General features: G+C 57.5%; 1 protein-coding gene across 1 annotated transcript in view; it reads right to left on the bottom strand.

Annotated features, from left to right (window-relative positions):
• Positions 1–15024, bottom strand: part of CDH23 (cadherin related 23) — a 224650-nt gene that overhangs the window by 36107 nt on the left and 173519 nt on the right. Inside the window, exons 27-36 of the mRNA XM_067299722.1 lie at positions 11626–11686; positions 10923–11071; positions 9764–9899; positions 9224–9612; positions 9034–9135; positions 8157–8159; positions 7238–7387; positions 6151–6279; positions 5915–6043; positions 4122–4349 (exon numbers count right to left, since the gene is read on the bottom strand). Coding sequence (XP_067155823.1) covers positions 4122–4349; positions 5915–6043; positions 6151–6279; positions 7238–7387; positions 8157–8159; positions 9034–9135; positions 9224–9612; positions 9764–9899; positions 10923–11071; positions 11626–11686 — 1476 coding nt within the window. The remainder of the gene's footprint in view (positions 1–4121; positions 4350–5914; positions 6044–6150; positions 6280–7237; positions 7388–8156; positions 8160–9033; positions 9136–9223; positions 9613–9763; positions 9900–10922; positions 11072–11625; positions 11687–15024) is intronic.

The raw sequence follows: 15024 nt of genomic DNA, 5'->3' as shown, positions 1-15024 counted from the left end.
TAGCCGCACCACACCAGAGGCTGCTCTTCAGGGCCACCAACCAGCTTTGCTCGGCCAGCGGCGAAGGGGAGCGCGCTGGGGAGGGACGGGGGTCTGCTGCGCTCGGCTACGCGCCAGAGAGCAAACCCTGGAACGGGCGCCGGAAGGAAAACCGGAGACTTTCAGGCAAAAGATGCAATTGCCACTTTGACCCATGGCCTGGACTAGGAGCAGCGGCACTCCGGGTGCCAGCTCGCTCCGGGAGAGGCCGCGGCCGTAGGGAGAGGGCAGCCTGCGGCGAGGACGGTGTGCTGATGCCGCCTGCTTCCCTGCAGGCAGGATGTTCACGGCAGAGAGGACCTAGCGAGGCGCCCGTGCCTTCGTGACCTTGCCTGGTCCCACCGGTTCTTGCAAGCGCACACCAGCTGTTGCACGCACGCCTCCAACTCGGGCCCGGCTGTTTGATGTTTTCCACTGAATCAGCATGTGGGGATGCGCTCACGGGAGACGGCAAAGAGGCGGCGGCGCTTCATCTAACTTTCGGTTCAGAACGGGCGGCCAGGAAGAGAAACTGCAGCGGAGGAGCACCACTGCGGAGCAGCGGCGAGATAGGCATCTTCGGCACGCCGAGCAGCGCTCGCTGGCCACGCCGCCGCGCCGTAACCTCCGGCACCTCTGCTCAGCCGGGCTCTGTCCTGGTCCCAAACGCCCCAGCAGAGCCTTTGGAAAGAGCACTTAATTGAAATGATCCCTCTGGGCCTCCAGGGTCACGCTGTAGCGTTCCCACAGAGGGAGCAGCGAGACCTTCCAGTTGCAGTTCACCAGCTCCCGAAGGTTTTCTTTCCCACGATGCTTTTTGGGTAAATGTCTCTTTTATCATCAACATTTTTCCCTTTTGTAATTGTCTTTGGCCCCTGACTGCTCCTTTCTGAGAAGATGGCCACTCTTACATACACTCTTACTGTCCCAGGTATTATGGATCACCCCTGGACTTCCTAGTCCTCTCCCAGCTCAGTTTCTTCTGCCTCTCCCATATTCACAAAGCCAAATATTGATACGTTTGGAGGGATCTATGAGTTACAACCAACCAATTAATCCCTTTTTCTGCATTTGCACCACTGCACTAGTCCAGACTTACCAAAGTTTCTGGTAGGTGACAAACTCTTGACAGACATCATTTCTGAGTCCACCATGCAGGCATGACGCCTGTCGCCACCGCGCGATACTCGGGACATGCTTCCACGGAAGCTAAAACGTCCTCAAGCTCCAGAAAGGGCCAGGCTTTGATGACACTCTCCTCTCTGCCCGGGGATCGGAGCACTGGGTGCTCTGTTTTGCTCCAGCGCAGCAGGATTTTGACTGTCACCACTGGGATAACTGGCACTGGTGATGCCGGGGGGGATGCTGCGACTGGGAGCGTCTCGCCCAGAGCTGAGGTGACTCAGGGGGACCCTGTGTCCAGGGCTGGAAGGACACGGCCTGACAGTCCTCCTTCCTCTGCTGCAAAGCTGAAATTCCCCCGCTCCCGATTTGATCTGCTGCCCCCAGCCCTGTGATGCTCTGTCAATACACGTGGGCTGTTTTGGGGGGGGGGGGGATAACAGTGACTGGAGGGTGGAAATAAATGAAATAGAAAGTGAAAGGGGCATGACTCGTGGTCCTTTTCAGCTCTGCCTCCCCAGGAGATCATTACTCGAGGCAGATATGAAATCTCTATTTCTCAAGAACTCGCAGAGGTTCAGTAAAGGCCTTTTCCACCTCATGAGCAAAGGTCATATCTCAAAAACCCAGTCCGAGCTGAACTATGTGCACGGCTGCCAGGACACTGCTTGTGCAGCGTGAAATGATAAGCTCTGTCACTTGTCCTTTCCAGCAACGGGCAGGAATAGGACATTCCCATGGCAACACCACTTGCTGGCTCCGTGCACAGCATTCCTCGCCGGAGCAGCTCGGAGCAGCATCCTCCCACCAAGCGATGCTCCCAGGGAGCCGGGGCAATGGGGACACATCCACGAAGAGCTGCCTCCTCTCACTTTGGGGAAAGAGACCTACTCATTTAGATGTAACCCACTGCAACTGCGTGCAGCCTTTAAGAAAAGGATGGTGATGAATAAACGGGCATGTGAACTACCCAGGAGGGAGGAGAAGTCTGAGAGCACAAAGGCTGAAGACAGAGTTGCAAGCCCACATTCTGCACCTTCTGGTTGCAACACGTTTCCTCAAAATGTAGAGCAAGGCTTTACACCCAGAGGCCTGCAGGGAGATCAGAGAGATGGTGCGAGATAGGAGGTCGAGGTGGAGGAGAGGAAGGATGGCAGCGCATCACGTGCTAGGTGTTGTGCCTGCGTGTTAGAGAGTCATTGAAAAGCCCTCGCTCTTTGCTTGGTGTAGTCGCCTTGGAGGGACTAGCCAGAGAGAGGCAACAAAAACTCTTGTCAGTAAAAGAAAAAAACGCACATAGTTTGTTCCCTATCAAAAAACACTCATTTCTTGGGACGTAACCCGGCGTTGTTGGTGCAGCCACGTAACGACCCCCACACAAACAGACACTGACTCACACCCCTGGAGAGGCTCGTGAGCCGTAGGGGTTAGGAGGGACTCTGCACTCAAAAACCTGCCAAATGTGATTGCTCTTTTGACTCTCGCGTGCCAGAGTCCTCCTCTTCCAGGCAGCTGATGAGCTCGATCATTATAACGCCACAAACAACAGCTCCCGCGCGGGGCTGCGGAGAGGGGAAGGCGCGAGGAAGACGAGCCGGGCTGGCAGACTGCAAGGCACGCGGTTACCCTGCCTGGCGCACCCGTACGCCGGCAGCTAGCGAGCAGGACGTCACCAGCTAATAGGCATCCCCGTACCAAAGGCTTATCTGCTCAACGCCCAGCGCGCACCCATGCTCGCCCAGACCCCCACCTTGGGAGGGGCACTCGGCTTGCCAGCAAACCCCAAATCTAGCAATGCAACGATCACAACGGTTTTAGTGATAATTCCCCTATCGTATCTCACTGGCAGTCACCGGCGGCAGAGACACGCGCCAGTCCACGCTGAGCAGAACAGAAGAACCGTCCGTAACACCTCTCTGAAGTTTATTCCCAAGCTGCTACGCAAACCGAGGGTGCCCGGCTGGTCTTGCGGGACCTGCTTTGACTCACCGAGCGCAGAGGGGCAGCAAGGCAGCCTGGACTGCAAACCTGTGCCCTCCCGCATTTTCCTCTGCGGCCGTGAGGTTTAGCTCCCATGTCAGGGGAGAGACAGGCCAGAGCGAACGTCCCCAGACCTTTATGTATTTTCTTATGTCTGATCCAGAGCGCTAGGAGGCAGCAGGCAGGACAACTCCTGCAGCTGCTGGCAGCCTCTCCTGGTGGGGCTCTCTTGATATTGTCAGTATTTACAGAAGGGAGAGAAACAGTTCGAGGCTGCTGCTGAAACCACTTCAGAGCAGACACAGCGAGATGAAAAGCGGCGATACCAGAGCAGGCTGGGAGCTGAGCAAAGGCACCGCTGCTGCGTGCAGGCAGCTCTTGCGGGGTCACTTTTTGAGAGCCCGGCACACAGGAGGGCTGGGAAGGTGCAAAGGGAAGCCAGCGCTTGGCCACAGGACAGCGGCACCTCCCCAAATGTCCCAAAGCGACAGCTCTGGCTGCAAGAGAGGGTCCTGCCTGGCTCCTCCAGGACAAGGCATCCAAGGAGCCCTTGGGAAGCTCTGAGTCATACGTGCACTTGGCAAACTGGGAATCTGAGTCACAACTTGCATTCTCCCCCGCCTCCTCCTCCAAAAGCCAAGGCTTGGGCTGGCGCGGGAGGAAGACCTCGCTTTCGTTCCAGGCCTGAGACTTAACGCAACTCACCGAGGCAGATCTGAAGTGGCCGCTCACACCCTGGCACAAGGAGCACAGCTTTGCATGGCAATACCAAGTATAAACACAGCAGGGATGTGCAGCCGAGCATGGGGCACAGTGGAGCGAACAACACAACGGCATGAGGCCACCAGCCAAGCATTTGTCATCAAATAAGCTCCTAGTTTCCAGGTCAATCTCATCCCCCTTCCACACTCGATGTCTCAATGGCAAAGGTGCTTAAAGCAGCACTTCCCAGCTCCCTTCCCCCTGAAAAGCGTGAGACCTTCCCCCTTTTGGCTACTTACGGACAGGGAGGGGTTGCCCTCGTCCTCCACGGTGACCACCAGGTGGTAGGAGCTCTGGCGCTCGCGGTCCGGCGGCGAAGGGCGGGTGGCGATCTCCCCCGTGACGCGGTCCATGCGGAAGGTCAGGTCCTCGTTGCCTTGGGTGATGTAGTATGAGAGGACGCTGTTGAGGCCGATGTCCCGGTCGGTGGCGCGCACCTGGGCCACCGCGGTGCCTCCGCCGACGTTCTGCAGAAGAAGCAGTACTGAGAGGGATGCTTGGAGAGAGACACCCACGAAAGCGTACGTGTAAAAGTGTGTAGCTCCCTCGTCATAAACCCCCAGCTAACCTAGCGTTATAGCACAGGTTACAGCTCGGTTAATCGACTTGCAGCAAAACCTGAGGTGACTCCCTTGCTAAGCAAGTTTCCAGTCCAGGGAATATAATAGAGTGAAATAGATACACCTCAGAATATATTCCAATATATTGCAACATAAAATATACAAACTCAATGCAATTAATAACATAATTCTAATGCAGAATAGCGTTTTCCAGGCATTGTGGTGTTTTGGGCTCCAGGAGAACAAGGTGTGCCGCCACCGGGCAGAGGCAGGAGCAGGTCCTCACTGTGACACCCAGCAGGCCTCCAGCACCACAGCTTTCAGGGCAGAAGGCTGGTTTTCTCTGCCAAATCCAGCCGTGCCACCCGGATGCCATTTTCACATTGCAAAAGAGATTTTTCTTAATAGATGCACCTTCCTGCAAAAAATTAACCAGGCTTATGCTTTGCAGCAAGCCTCTGTCAGAAGCAAATGATGCTCTGCCGCTGACGGCTCAGCTGAGGATTAACCACAGACTTCGTAATGAAAGGCTCTGTCCCGTGCTTAAATGCCCTGGCTTTTCGTGAACTGTGTTTTCAACATTATCTTTTAAAAAGAAGTTTCCCAAGGCGACACTGTGAAAGCTCTGTGTCAGGCAGAGTCGGAGGCAGACGCAGCAGCCCAGGGGGGTCAGGCCTGCTGCGCACCCGCTGTTTCGGGGCCTGGCTTGCAGCGCGTTTTGTTCTTCTGGCGCTTGCCGTCGCAAACGCAGCTCAATATGTGCCCAAACGCGCTGACGGCGATGGGTTGCTTTCCTAGCGCAGCTCAGGCTTTACCAAAGGCAATCCGAGAGGGCTCCCCAGAGCCCGCAGCGCCTCGGACTCAAACATTTTTCTTCTGAATGTGCCTTTCTGTCAGGGAGGTTGAGCTGAAACGGGCACGTTTCGGTAAGGAGTCGAGTCTGACGCAAATTCCCCCAAGAGAAAAACAGCGCGAAGTGGCATGACTTTGTGGAATCATCCAAAGCAAGCATTGCTTTCTCAATGTCCGAACGCCATCCTTTATTTTGGTGCTGACCATTTTCCCGCTACCGCGTGACACGCACCAACCCCTGCGGCGTGTCAAAATGGCAAAACAGCAAATGTCATCAGTCCCTTCTAAGCCACAACAGACAACTGCTGCTTCACGCTGAAACTGGGCCTCTTTTTCTTACGCTACAGCATCTCCTGCTTGTTGCAATGGGGCAGCTTGAGTCCCTGCCCCACGAGGCTGAACACGAGGTGCGATCTAGACTAGCACGAGCTCAAAGAGGGTAAAAACAGTGTATGTGTGCAACGGATTCAAAGCTCGGCTAATGTATTTTGGAAGTCCCACTGCAGGGGGAAATCAAAATAGAAACTCTGCTCTTCAACCAGCTTTGTAGATGACTCAAATACGTATTAGATAAGAGGAAAATCCCAACGCGGCGACAGGTTTAGCGGCGGCTGGCTCACCTCGCTGACGCTGACGTTGTAGCCCCGCGGGCTGTCGATGACGGGCGGGTTGTCGTTGACGTCCAGGACGCTCACGCGCAGGGTGTGCTCCTTCCGGCGGGGCGGCGCACCGCCGTCCGCGGCTTGGATCTGCAGGGCAGCGCAGCTAGCGGCCGCGGCGTGGGGAGACGCCGCGCGGGCGGCCAGAAAGCCCCGGTGCCCACGAGGCCGCCGAGCGGGGAAGGCGGCTGCCTTACCCGTAAGGTGTAGTGGTCCAGCAGCTCACGGTCCAGCGGCCGCGCCACCAGCACCTCGCCGTACGTGCCGTTGGTGGTGCGGATCTCGAAGGCCCCGCCGACGTTGCCCGACGTCAGGGAGAAGGTCACCTGCAGCAGTCGCGGGGCCGGGTGGGGGGAAAGCGGAAAAGGGGCAGGTGCCGCGGCGCAGTGAGGGGGGGATGCACCCGTTTCGTGCACCGGCCAAAGCCAGCCCGCCCCACCGCCAGCCCCCCACGTGCCCATCGCTGGGTCCCACCAGCCTCCCGCTGCCCCTCGGCCTCAGCACAGAAATGATGCCGCAGGGTGGAGGAGATGTCTCCAACCAAGGCCAAGCAGGGCTGAACCCAGCGGCCTGACCCCAAGGGCTCTGGGGCACAAGCTCCCGTCATGACCCTGGTCTGGCTTCGCTCTGACACCATTGGAGCCAGGTCTAGGATTTTGAGGTCCGCTACTGAGCTGTCACCTTGCTTGGGTGTCTGGGAGGGACCTACCATGTGCTCGGTGCTACCCTTATCAAAAAAACCCAAGGGCCCAGATTGCCCTTGGAAGGGGCCTTGGAGAAGCCCGGATTTGGCCCACGGGTGCTTGCTCTGGGGCAGCCCCGAGTCACCAGGTTCCCCTGACGCCCCCCCGTGCTGGGTCTTGCAGAAGAAGAAGTTCTTGCAAGGCGGCTCAGGCTTCTCCAAAGCCCCAACGGCCTCAGAGCAAAGTTGCTCCTGATTTGCAGCCCCGTCAAGTGAAGGCAGAAACGCGTCCGCGGGCCGAAACTGCACCAGGAGCGGGCAGGAGCTAATTAACGCCCGCCGGCGCATTAACGGAAATAACAAAAGGCAGCGAGCTTCCCGTGCGGGCTGCCAAGGACGTCCCTGCCATCCCCCGCGGCGGGAGAGGCCACAGCTGGTTTTCCGATTGCCGGGCTCCTTTCCACACGTGTCCCCGAGAGGCCTTGGATGATGGTTTCTCCCCTCTTTCAGGGCCAACGGGAAAAGGCCGCGTGCCAAAGGCGAGCGGGGAGCAAGCGCACCGAGGCGTAAGCCAGAGCCCCCCCCCGCCCCGACCTTCCCACCTGCCCGTTGCTGCCCGCGTCGGGGTCCCGGGCCAGGACCACGGCGATCCGCTTGCCCACGGCGCAGTCCTCGGCGACGCTCACGGACGAGTCGGAGGTGATGTCGAACTGGGGGCTGTTGTCGTTCTCGTCCAGCACCGTGATGGTCACCTGCGGGCGTGACGGGGGGCTGAGGGAGGGTGCGGGCAGGAGCCGGAGAGTGGCAAAATTTGGTTTAAAACCAAACGGATGCAAAAAGGTTCGAGTGCCTTCCTCTGGGCTGCACATACTTAGTAAAACCGGGGCAAATTCGAGTATAAACAAGGCCAGAGCTCCCTCCTGGGAAACGGGACACAGTCCAACCTATGCAGGGCTCCAAGAGGGCCAGAAGTTGGGCTGAAATCCTGCAATGCAGGTAAAGGAGCGGGACGAGGCGCGCGCAGGTAGAAAGCTGCACCGTGCACACGGGCCGGTGCTGCAACTTCCCCGGCCGAGCGGGCGACGGACCCGCACGGAGAGTGGTCGCGGGGCCAAGGAGCTCCTCAGCTGCGGCCCCAAGACGTGGCCAGGGCCCGAGCCACCTCGGCCGCAATCAGCCAGAGGAAATGCTCTCATCGCGCCTGCAATTGAAGAGCTGCAACGGCACGCACAAACGAGAGAGGAAGAGCGTTTCTGTTCCCGGGGCTCTATTCACGGGCGCCCGCAGCCCCCAGGTGCGGCGACGCCGAACGTGACAACATCCCGGAGGAAGCCCGGCAGCGCGAGCCGGGGCGACTCGGTTATTGTTGCCGTCGAAAGAAAGAAACCGAGCCAGGAGCGGGGAGAGCCTGGGGGGAGGCCGGAAAAGATGCTGCAGCTGCTGCCGCGGGGCATCCCGGCCCCGACCTTCCCGGCGCGAGCCGCGGCGGTGGAGCCAGCGCCAGGCGCCAGGCACACTTACCTTCTGCCAGAGGGGAGCAGAACGGGGAAGAAGAGAAAAACAAACAAACAAGCAAGAGTTAGCGAGTGCCCGACGGCAGGGCCAGGCGCTCCGGGCGCACGCGAGGGGTGGCGAGGGCGGCTGGAGCGGGGCAGAGCTCGTGGGAAGCTGGCATCCCCGCACGGTGACCCTAGGCAATCCTGGGGGATTTGCTCCTCGCCTGGGGAGCACGAGCACGGCAGTGCAGGGAGCGCAAAGCCGCTGGCACCCATCGGGGGGGACGGGCAACCATTGCAACCTCCCTGCCTTTTCCATTCAACGTCATTTTTAGAGGCAACAGATGGGCCAAAACTGTGAGAGCTCCTGAAATGCAGAACGCTGCCCGGCCCCACGGGCTGGCCCCCGGTTTCAAAGCCCACCCGGGGGCCAGGTACGCCCCGGCTGGCCCAAATCAGCACGGTGTCGTTAGTGCTGGCAGGGCTCTCGGCGCCCGGGTCAAGGTGCTCTCTGCACCCTGCGTGCCCTGCGCTGCAGCGGGTAAATGCAAATCACCCCCTGCTCGGGCGCCTCTGAAACTGCCAAATATAATGCTTTCAAATATAAACCGCTGTGAGGTATTTCAAGGCCTCAAAATTTACCTACCTCAAAACTGGTTTAGTCTGCTAAGCAATCAGCAAATTCTACAGGTTGGGCTTTTTTTGTTGTTGTTCTGAGAAATCTGGCCCCATGACATGCAGAAACTAAAGCACAACGATTTGTGCTTACACAAATACAGGGGTCCCCCCAAATCCCCCTAATGCTTGCCTTCACGGGTTGGAAAAGTGCAAGGCAGAGGAACAGGACCTGCTGGAAGATGTGGCAGAACGTGCTTGGGTGAGGAGCACGAAGAGCTACTCACCACTGTAGAGTCAATCTTCGGCCCTCCATCATCGGCCACCACTGTCAAGGTGTAGAAGTCTCCCTTCTCTCGATCCACCTGGCCTTTGACCGTGATCACACCCTGCCAAGGACCAACAGCCATGCTGACCACCAACACCTAATCCACACTAGGGAACCACGCCGGGGGGCCCAATGCTGTGGCTACTCACAGTGATCCCGTTGATTTTGAACAAGGAGAGCGCCTGGGCGTTGGTGTTGGGGTCAAACTTATAGGTGATCTGGTTGAGGTTGTCGATGGAGCGGGCCTGGACCCTCAGCACCTCGGAGCCCAGGGGGATGTTCTCCATGATGATGGCCTCGTAGCTGACGTTGGAGAACTGCACAGCCTCGTCCAGCTCGTTCAGGAGGCTCACGTAAACGCTGCAGAAGCCCTGGTTGTTGGGGGGAGCCTGGTCTGTGGCGGAGACGTTCATCAGGTAGCTGGTTTTGGTCTCGTAGTCCAGGTACTCGATGGTCGTGATGAGGCCCGTGCTCTCGTCGATCTCAAACTTCCCTTCAGCACCTGACAGGATTTTGTAGCTCACCAGACCACCATTCCCTGGGGCAGGAGAAGGAAACAACCATTTAAACTGGGCTTCCCAAAGAGGCCGGCAATATTAACACCCTATCTCCCCTGCGCCGGAGCCCCAGCACCATGGAGGGATGGGGATGCTGGAGGAGATGCTCGTCACTCGCCCCCGGCTCCCTACCCGTGTCTCGGTCTGTTGCTCGGACCACAGCGACCGACGTCCCTATCCCAGCCGTCTCCCGCAGCCCCAGGCGGTTGTACTGCCGCTGGGTAAACACGGGCACCTCGTCGTTGACATCTTCTACATAGACGATCACCTGCAAAACCCCCCGGAGAAACCACGCGTGAGCTGGGCATGTGCTCGCAGCCCGCTCTGCTCAGAAAAGGCTCAGCAAGAGAGCTAAATCCGGTCAATCCTTTCCTGACCAGAGGTAGGTATAGGTTAAATATTAATTACTGAATGCTTTGGGATCCCCTACTCAAAAGTTTGCAGTCAGAGATCCTGCAACATAGAAACACTGATGACTCAATGGGAAAATTTGTCAAAAGTTCTCGGTCTGCTCTCATGTGCGGGTCAAGCTGCATTTTCTCCCCTTCCCTAGGGAACACCCCTTCTCCTCCTGGCTTTCTACTTGACATTGGTGCCATGGGCACGTGGCACTTGGCCAGAGTCCCCGATGAACTCAGTGGGTCTAAAAATAGATGCAGAGACTGTGGCGATGCTGCTAGAGGGATGGGATGCTAGGTGAAGGTTCATGGGAATCCTTCCTCAAGGAAGGAAGTGGTTGTATCACTGCTAATTACTGTCACCAGGTCCCCTTTTATTTAAATATATGGCTGGCCGCACGACACAGTTTCCAGCAGGCTGAGGTGTCGACGCCTTCCCCAGCTGCCCTACAGGGGCGGCAAAGAGACACTGAGCTTTTCGACTGCAGAATTCACAAGGAAAAGGGAAAATCTGCCGGGGCCAGCTCCACACGCCTGCTTTCGGGCAGAGCCACGGCTCTTCCTCCCAGCGCCCGGCAGCCGAGCCGCTTCCAGCCAGCTGAGCAGGGCTCCTGCCAGCAGCCGCTGCCGTTCCACTTAGCAGCCTAATTACACTACAAAATGTCACAGGAAAAAAGAAAAAAACAAAACAAAACAAAACCCCAAACTATTCTCCACCCACAGGCAGCCCCCGGAGAATTTCCGTCAGTATTTCCATGCCAGGTCTCTCAAACTTCCTGCACGCCTGCCTCTGCTCAGCACGGGCTGGAAATTACTGCCTTTTGATGAAACATCCCTAATATTATGCACTAACAGCTCCCCCAGTCGCCCGCCGGTGCCCGGGGTGGCCGTACCCTCACGGAGCTCCTCATCGGTCCCTGCTCGGTGTTGTAGGCCTCCACCTCCAGGACGTGAGAGGAGTTTTGCTCTCGGTCCAAGGGCCGCAGGCCTCGCATCACCAGCCCGGTGCTGGGATTGATCCGAAAGTTGTTGTGCTCGTTTCCTGCCGGGGCGAAAACAGAAAGAAACGGTGCCCACTGCTGCTCCATCCAGGCTTCCCTACAGGCACGGGGCTTCCCCGGGGACTGCGGTCAGGTTATGCAGCAGAACCTGATCCTGCATGGCTTCAGGCTGCCTTAACAGGTAAAAAAAAGACCCAAATACAACAATGCAGACAGGGCGGCAAGAGGCTGAGGCTGAACCTGCAAACCGCCCTCGCTCCCAGCTGTGGGGCCGGGCTCGGGGGAATTTGTCAAGCTGGTACCTGCCGGAGGCATCGGAGAGGAGAGCAAGTGGGAGCTACAGCATCCCATCATCTAAGTGCAGGTACGGCAGGGGCGGCCGGACCGCCGAGGACAGACCATCCCCTGGCAGTTACCCTTAGGCTGAATGGCCAGTTTTGTCTGGGGGCGAGGGGAAAGGTTTCTGTTGGCTGCAAGGTGCAACACGAAGGAAGGAGCAACCTCGCCGAGGGTGGTTTGCGCGTGATTGTGGCCAGAAGCTGCCAGAAACGCCCTGATGCATGAACGTACGTGGCAAAGGGGCTGCTGCACTCACCCTTGACAATCCTGTACCACACTCTCCCGTTAATACCTTCATCCGCATCCGTGGCTTTCACCTTTGTAAGGAAAGAAAAGCAAGCAGTGAAGGGCAGAGATTTGGAGACAGTGACAAATCCTCCTAGCCTGGGCAGGCCCAAGGATGGGCCTCCTCTTCCTCGGTGCACTGTGGCACTCTTCCACCCAAGGCAGGGAGCTTATGAACAACAAACCAGAGAGTAACCCTCCCCTCATCACTTGTGGACTCCCAGATAAAACGTCTGCTGCTCCAAGAGCGAGCTGGAGAGTGCCCAATGGAGCCAGGCACCTCCAGCAGCCAAGTGAAAAGCAGCTGGAGAAAAAAGCAGCAAACCCAGCCTTGTGCACGCATTCCTTCCCCTCTCCAACGCCCGGGCTGAGGGCTATTTTGCAACAGCCAGTGTTGTTTTTTTCCATCTGACTCACGAGAAATCAGTACAGCTTGGCTAACAGCAGCTGAAAGGCAGGAGACCGGTCACAGGCAGCAGGGCCAACGGGCTCAGGAGCCCTCGACTTCCAGGTTACCTGCTCAAACTGGCCCAGGGTTGGAGCTGGGCTTGAGGACCATGCCATGAAGTCTGTGGGCGAGTGCCCTGGAGGAGAGGTAACTCTACCAGTCCTGCCCCATGCACTAATGCTTGCACCAGCATACAACGCCAACAGATATCCCACCAGCTGAGCCACCCAAAGCCAGGCTCCTTCCCCCGGGCAGGTGGATGGAGACCTACAGCTTCCAGGTTTACCATACACAACGCCAGAGGAAGAGGATGACCCACCTCCAGTCTGGTGCAAGAGCAGACACCTGGGTCTATTCTCTTTGACACCTGAGAACCAGACTGCGTGCATTTACCCTTTCTTACAACGCCTCTGCAAGGCACTGGAAAGTCAACCCGAGAAGCAACGCATGTAAAAAATACTGAGGGAAACATAAATGCAATGTGCTTAGTGAACTCTGGTGTTCTGGACACTCATCTGAGTACTGCAGGAGCCCCAGCAGAGGAGGAGAGCACCCCTCAGCTGTGATGCACTGCACGGTCTGTGCACGCATAAAAAGAGCCATGCACAATACATATCAAAGCACACAACTGACAGCTACATATTGAAAGTGCGATACTGAGGAACTGCTGCCTAGTTTCCAAGGAAACTTAACACAACGGTCCCCTCTGGTGTCTCTGCACAACATTGCAGGACTTGTCTCTGCAAAACCTCCCCAGCAGCCGCCGGCCCCAGCAGCTGGGGAGCGGGACGGCACAAGCGGCAGGAACAAGCACAGGGCCTGTGCTTCCTTCCCAGCTGGACCCGAGCCCCTGCTCATCTCCTCGTTTCCCGCTGCCCATAAAAAAGCCGGGTGACAAACACAGCAGTTGCTGTTTGCAAATCATCTGGGCGAGATCTCAGGGAATGGCTTAAACTTTATTGTTGAGTTAGTTCCCCTTGGGGAAGTGGGCGCTCAACTGCATCGTTTGGCTGCAAATATTACTCAGTGGTTTCCTTTCACCAGGTGTGGGTTCACACCTGGCCTTATCAGTATGGCAACAGCCATAGGCGCAGCAGGAACGAGGTGGCCATTTATAGGGGCTCAGCCCAAACACCCTGGGCTGGCTCTCACCCACAACTTAGAGCAATGTTTGTGGGAGCCCAGAGCTTCTGAAGAGCAGCTTTGGGATGCTGCTGTCTGCTCCCCTGGTGTGGCCTAATGCTCCAGACTGATGGACCAATCTCCAGCAGGTGATGTCCAAGAGGACCAGCTGCCTTGGCCTGGGGACACCAGCCTGCAGTGTGCACTGGCTCCCTCCTTAGCAAAGCTATCAAGTTGGGCAAACGATGTGCCAGGGCACCGGTGGTACAAGGGAAACCTGAAGGAAGACAATTTTTTTGCAGCTTTTTGTGCTGTTTCCTGCCCTATTGTGCACTGAAAAATGCATTTTGAGGACAGCAAAGGGGAGGCTTTTTGTGGCCCCCTTGATCTTGGTGAGTGAAGCACAGACTGAACTCTGCCTTAGTCACCTGATGAAGGCAAAGCTTTCCTATACTCTCAAAAGCTTGAAAACTCTCCAGAAAGGTCTGCAGGACTCCCTCCCTGCTCTTCTGACGGTTGCCAGCTTTGGAAAGCCAGATCTCCTTGGTTTCCGTCGGCCCCAGCGAGAGTCCCTGGCTGGTGGGAGAGGCGGTAAGGTTGTGACACTTGCAGTTGGGCACACTGAAATCTGATGTGAGGTTTTGACAGACTTAAAATGATTTAACTCAAAGGCAACTGCTGGCTCCTCAATGCACCTTTCTTGTGCAGCTGAGCTCTGGGTGCCGCCAGCCCCCTTCAGCCCTCCGGTGCCAGCTGGAAAGGTGAGACAGGCTATTCGTGACGTCTCTGCGCAGGAGATAGTATCTGGCAGAGCTACTTTATCCTCTGGCTGATAAAAGAGGGGTCTGGGCAGAATGAGCTTTTTGCAGGCCACCTTTAAAGCAGTGACGGACAGTCCTGGAGATGGGTTGGAAAAGGATTGGGATGGGGGGGACGGAGGAGGAAGGAAGCCGGGAGCTTGGAGCAGGAGGGTGCAGAAGAAGGGGGGCACAGCACGTGGCAGGGAAGGCGGCACGGTGGCTCCCGACCCCGTGCCGGGGACCAGCGGCTGGCCACAGACCATACCGCTTGTGCTTCCCACAGGGGCAGCAGCAGCAGGTGCTGGCCTGGGGGTGAAGCCCCCCCCCCCGGGACCCCCCCCACTGTCAGGGCACGGCGTTGCCCAGGGACCCGCCGGGCTCTGTGCCCGCGGGCTGCCCCCACCGGGACTGCTGTCTTGCTCCCGTCATCCCTTACCCTCCGAAAAGGAGGAGGGGGCTGGCAGAGAGTGGTGGGAGAGGCGGCTGGGCAGGAGGAGAGAGGCCAGCGCGCTGCCGTCCCTGGCTGGAGAGCTCTGCCCTCATCCCCGCAGCCACCTCGAGGAAAGGCTCTCAAGTAAGTGGAAAGATTTAGTGTGTTGGGAAAAGCCGGGGAGCTCCAGAACAGCAAGACGGGGAGGGGGAAGAGAGCTCCTTTTCATCCAGTGTTATGCATGCAGAAGTGCCCGAAAGCAACCATTTCTTTGCAGAGTTTTGCAAAAAGGGAGTGCTGCTGCTTTCTCCTCGCTTTTCAGCAGCATTTTGCAAAGTAAAACCCACTCGCTTGTCTCTCCCTCCGATGCTGCCTTGTGTGCAGTGCAGCCAGGCCCCAGTCCCGATGCTACGCGTCAGCCACGTCGTGTTAGATCCCGTCAAACAGGGACAGCCTTTCTGGGGGGGCTCCGCTGGGTTGGGCGCTCCTCGGTGAGCCTTTTCTGACCCCAGCAGGATTGCACAACGGCTTGCTCTTGCCTCCTTGCGACACCGATGCTGGGAAGGAGCT

Source organism: Apteryx mantelli, chromosome 7 (genome assembly GCF_036417845.1).
Source record: "Apteryx mantelli isolate bAptMan1 chromosome 7, bAptMan1.hap1, whole genome shotgun sequence".
In the NCBI taxonomy this organism is placed as follows: domain Eukaryota; kingdom Metazoa; phylum Chordata; class Aves; order Apterygiformes; family Apterygidae; genus Apteryx; species Apteryx mantelli.
The sequence above is the reverse complement of the archived record's forward strand: the minus strand, read 5'-3'. Positions and strand labels throughout refer to the sequence as shown.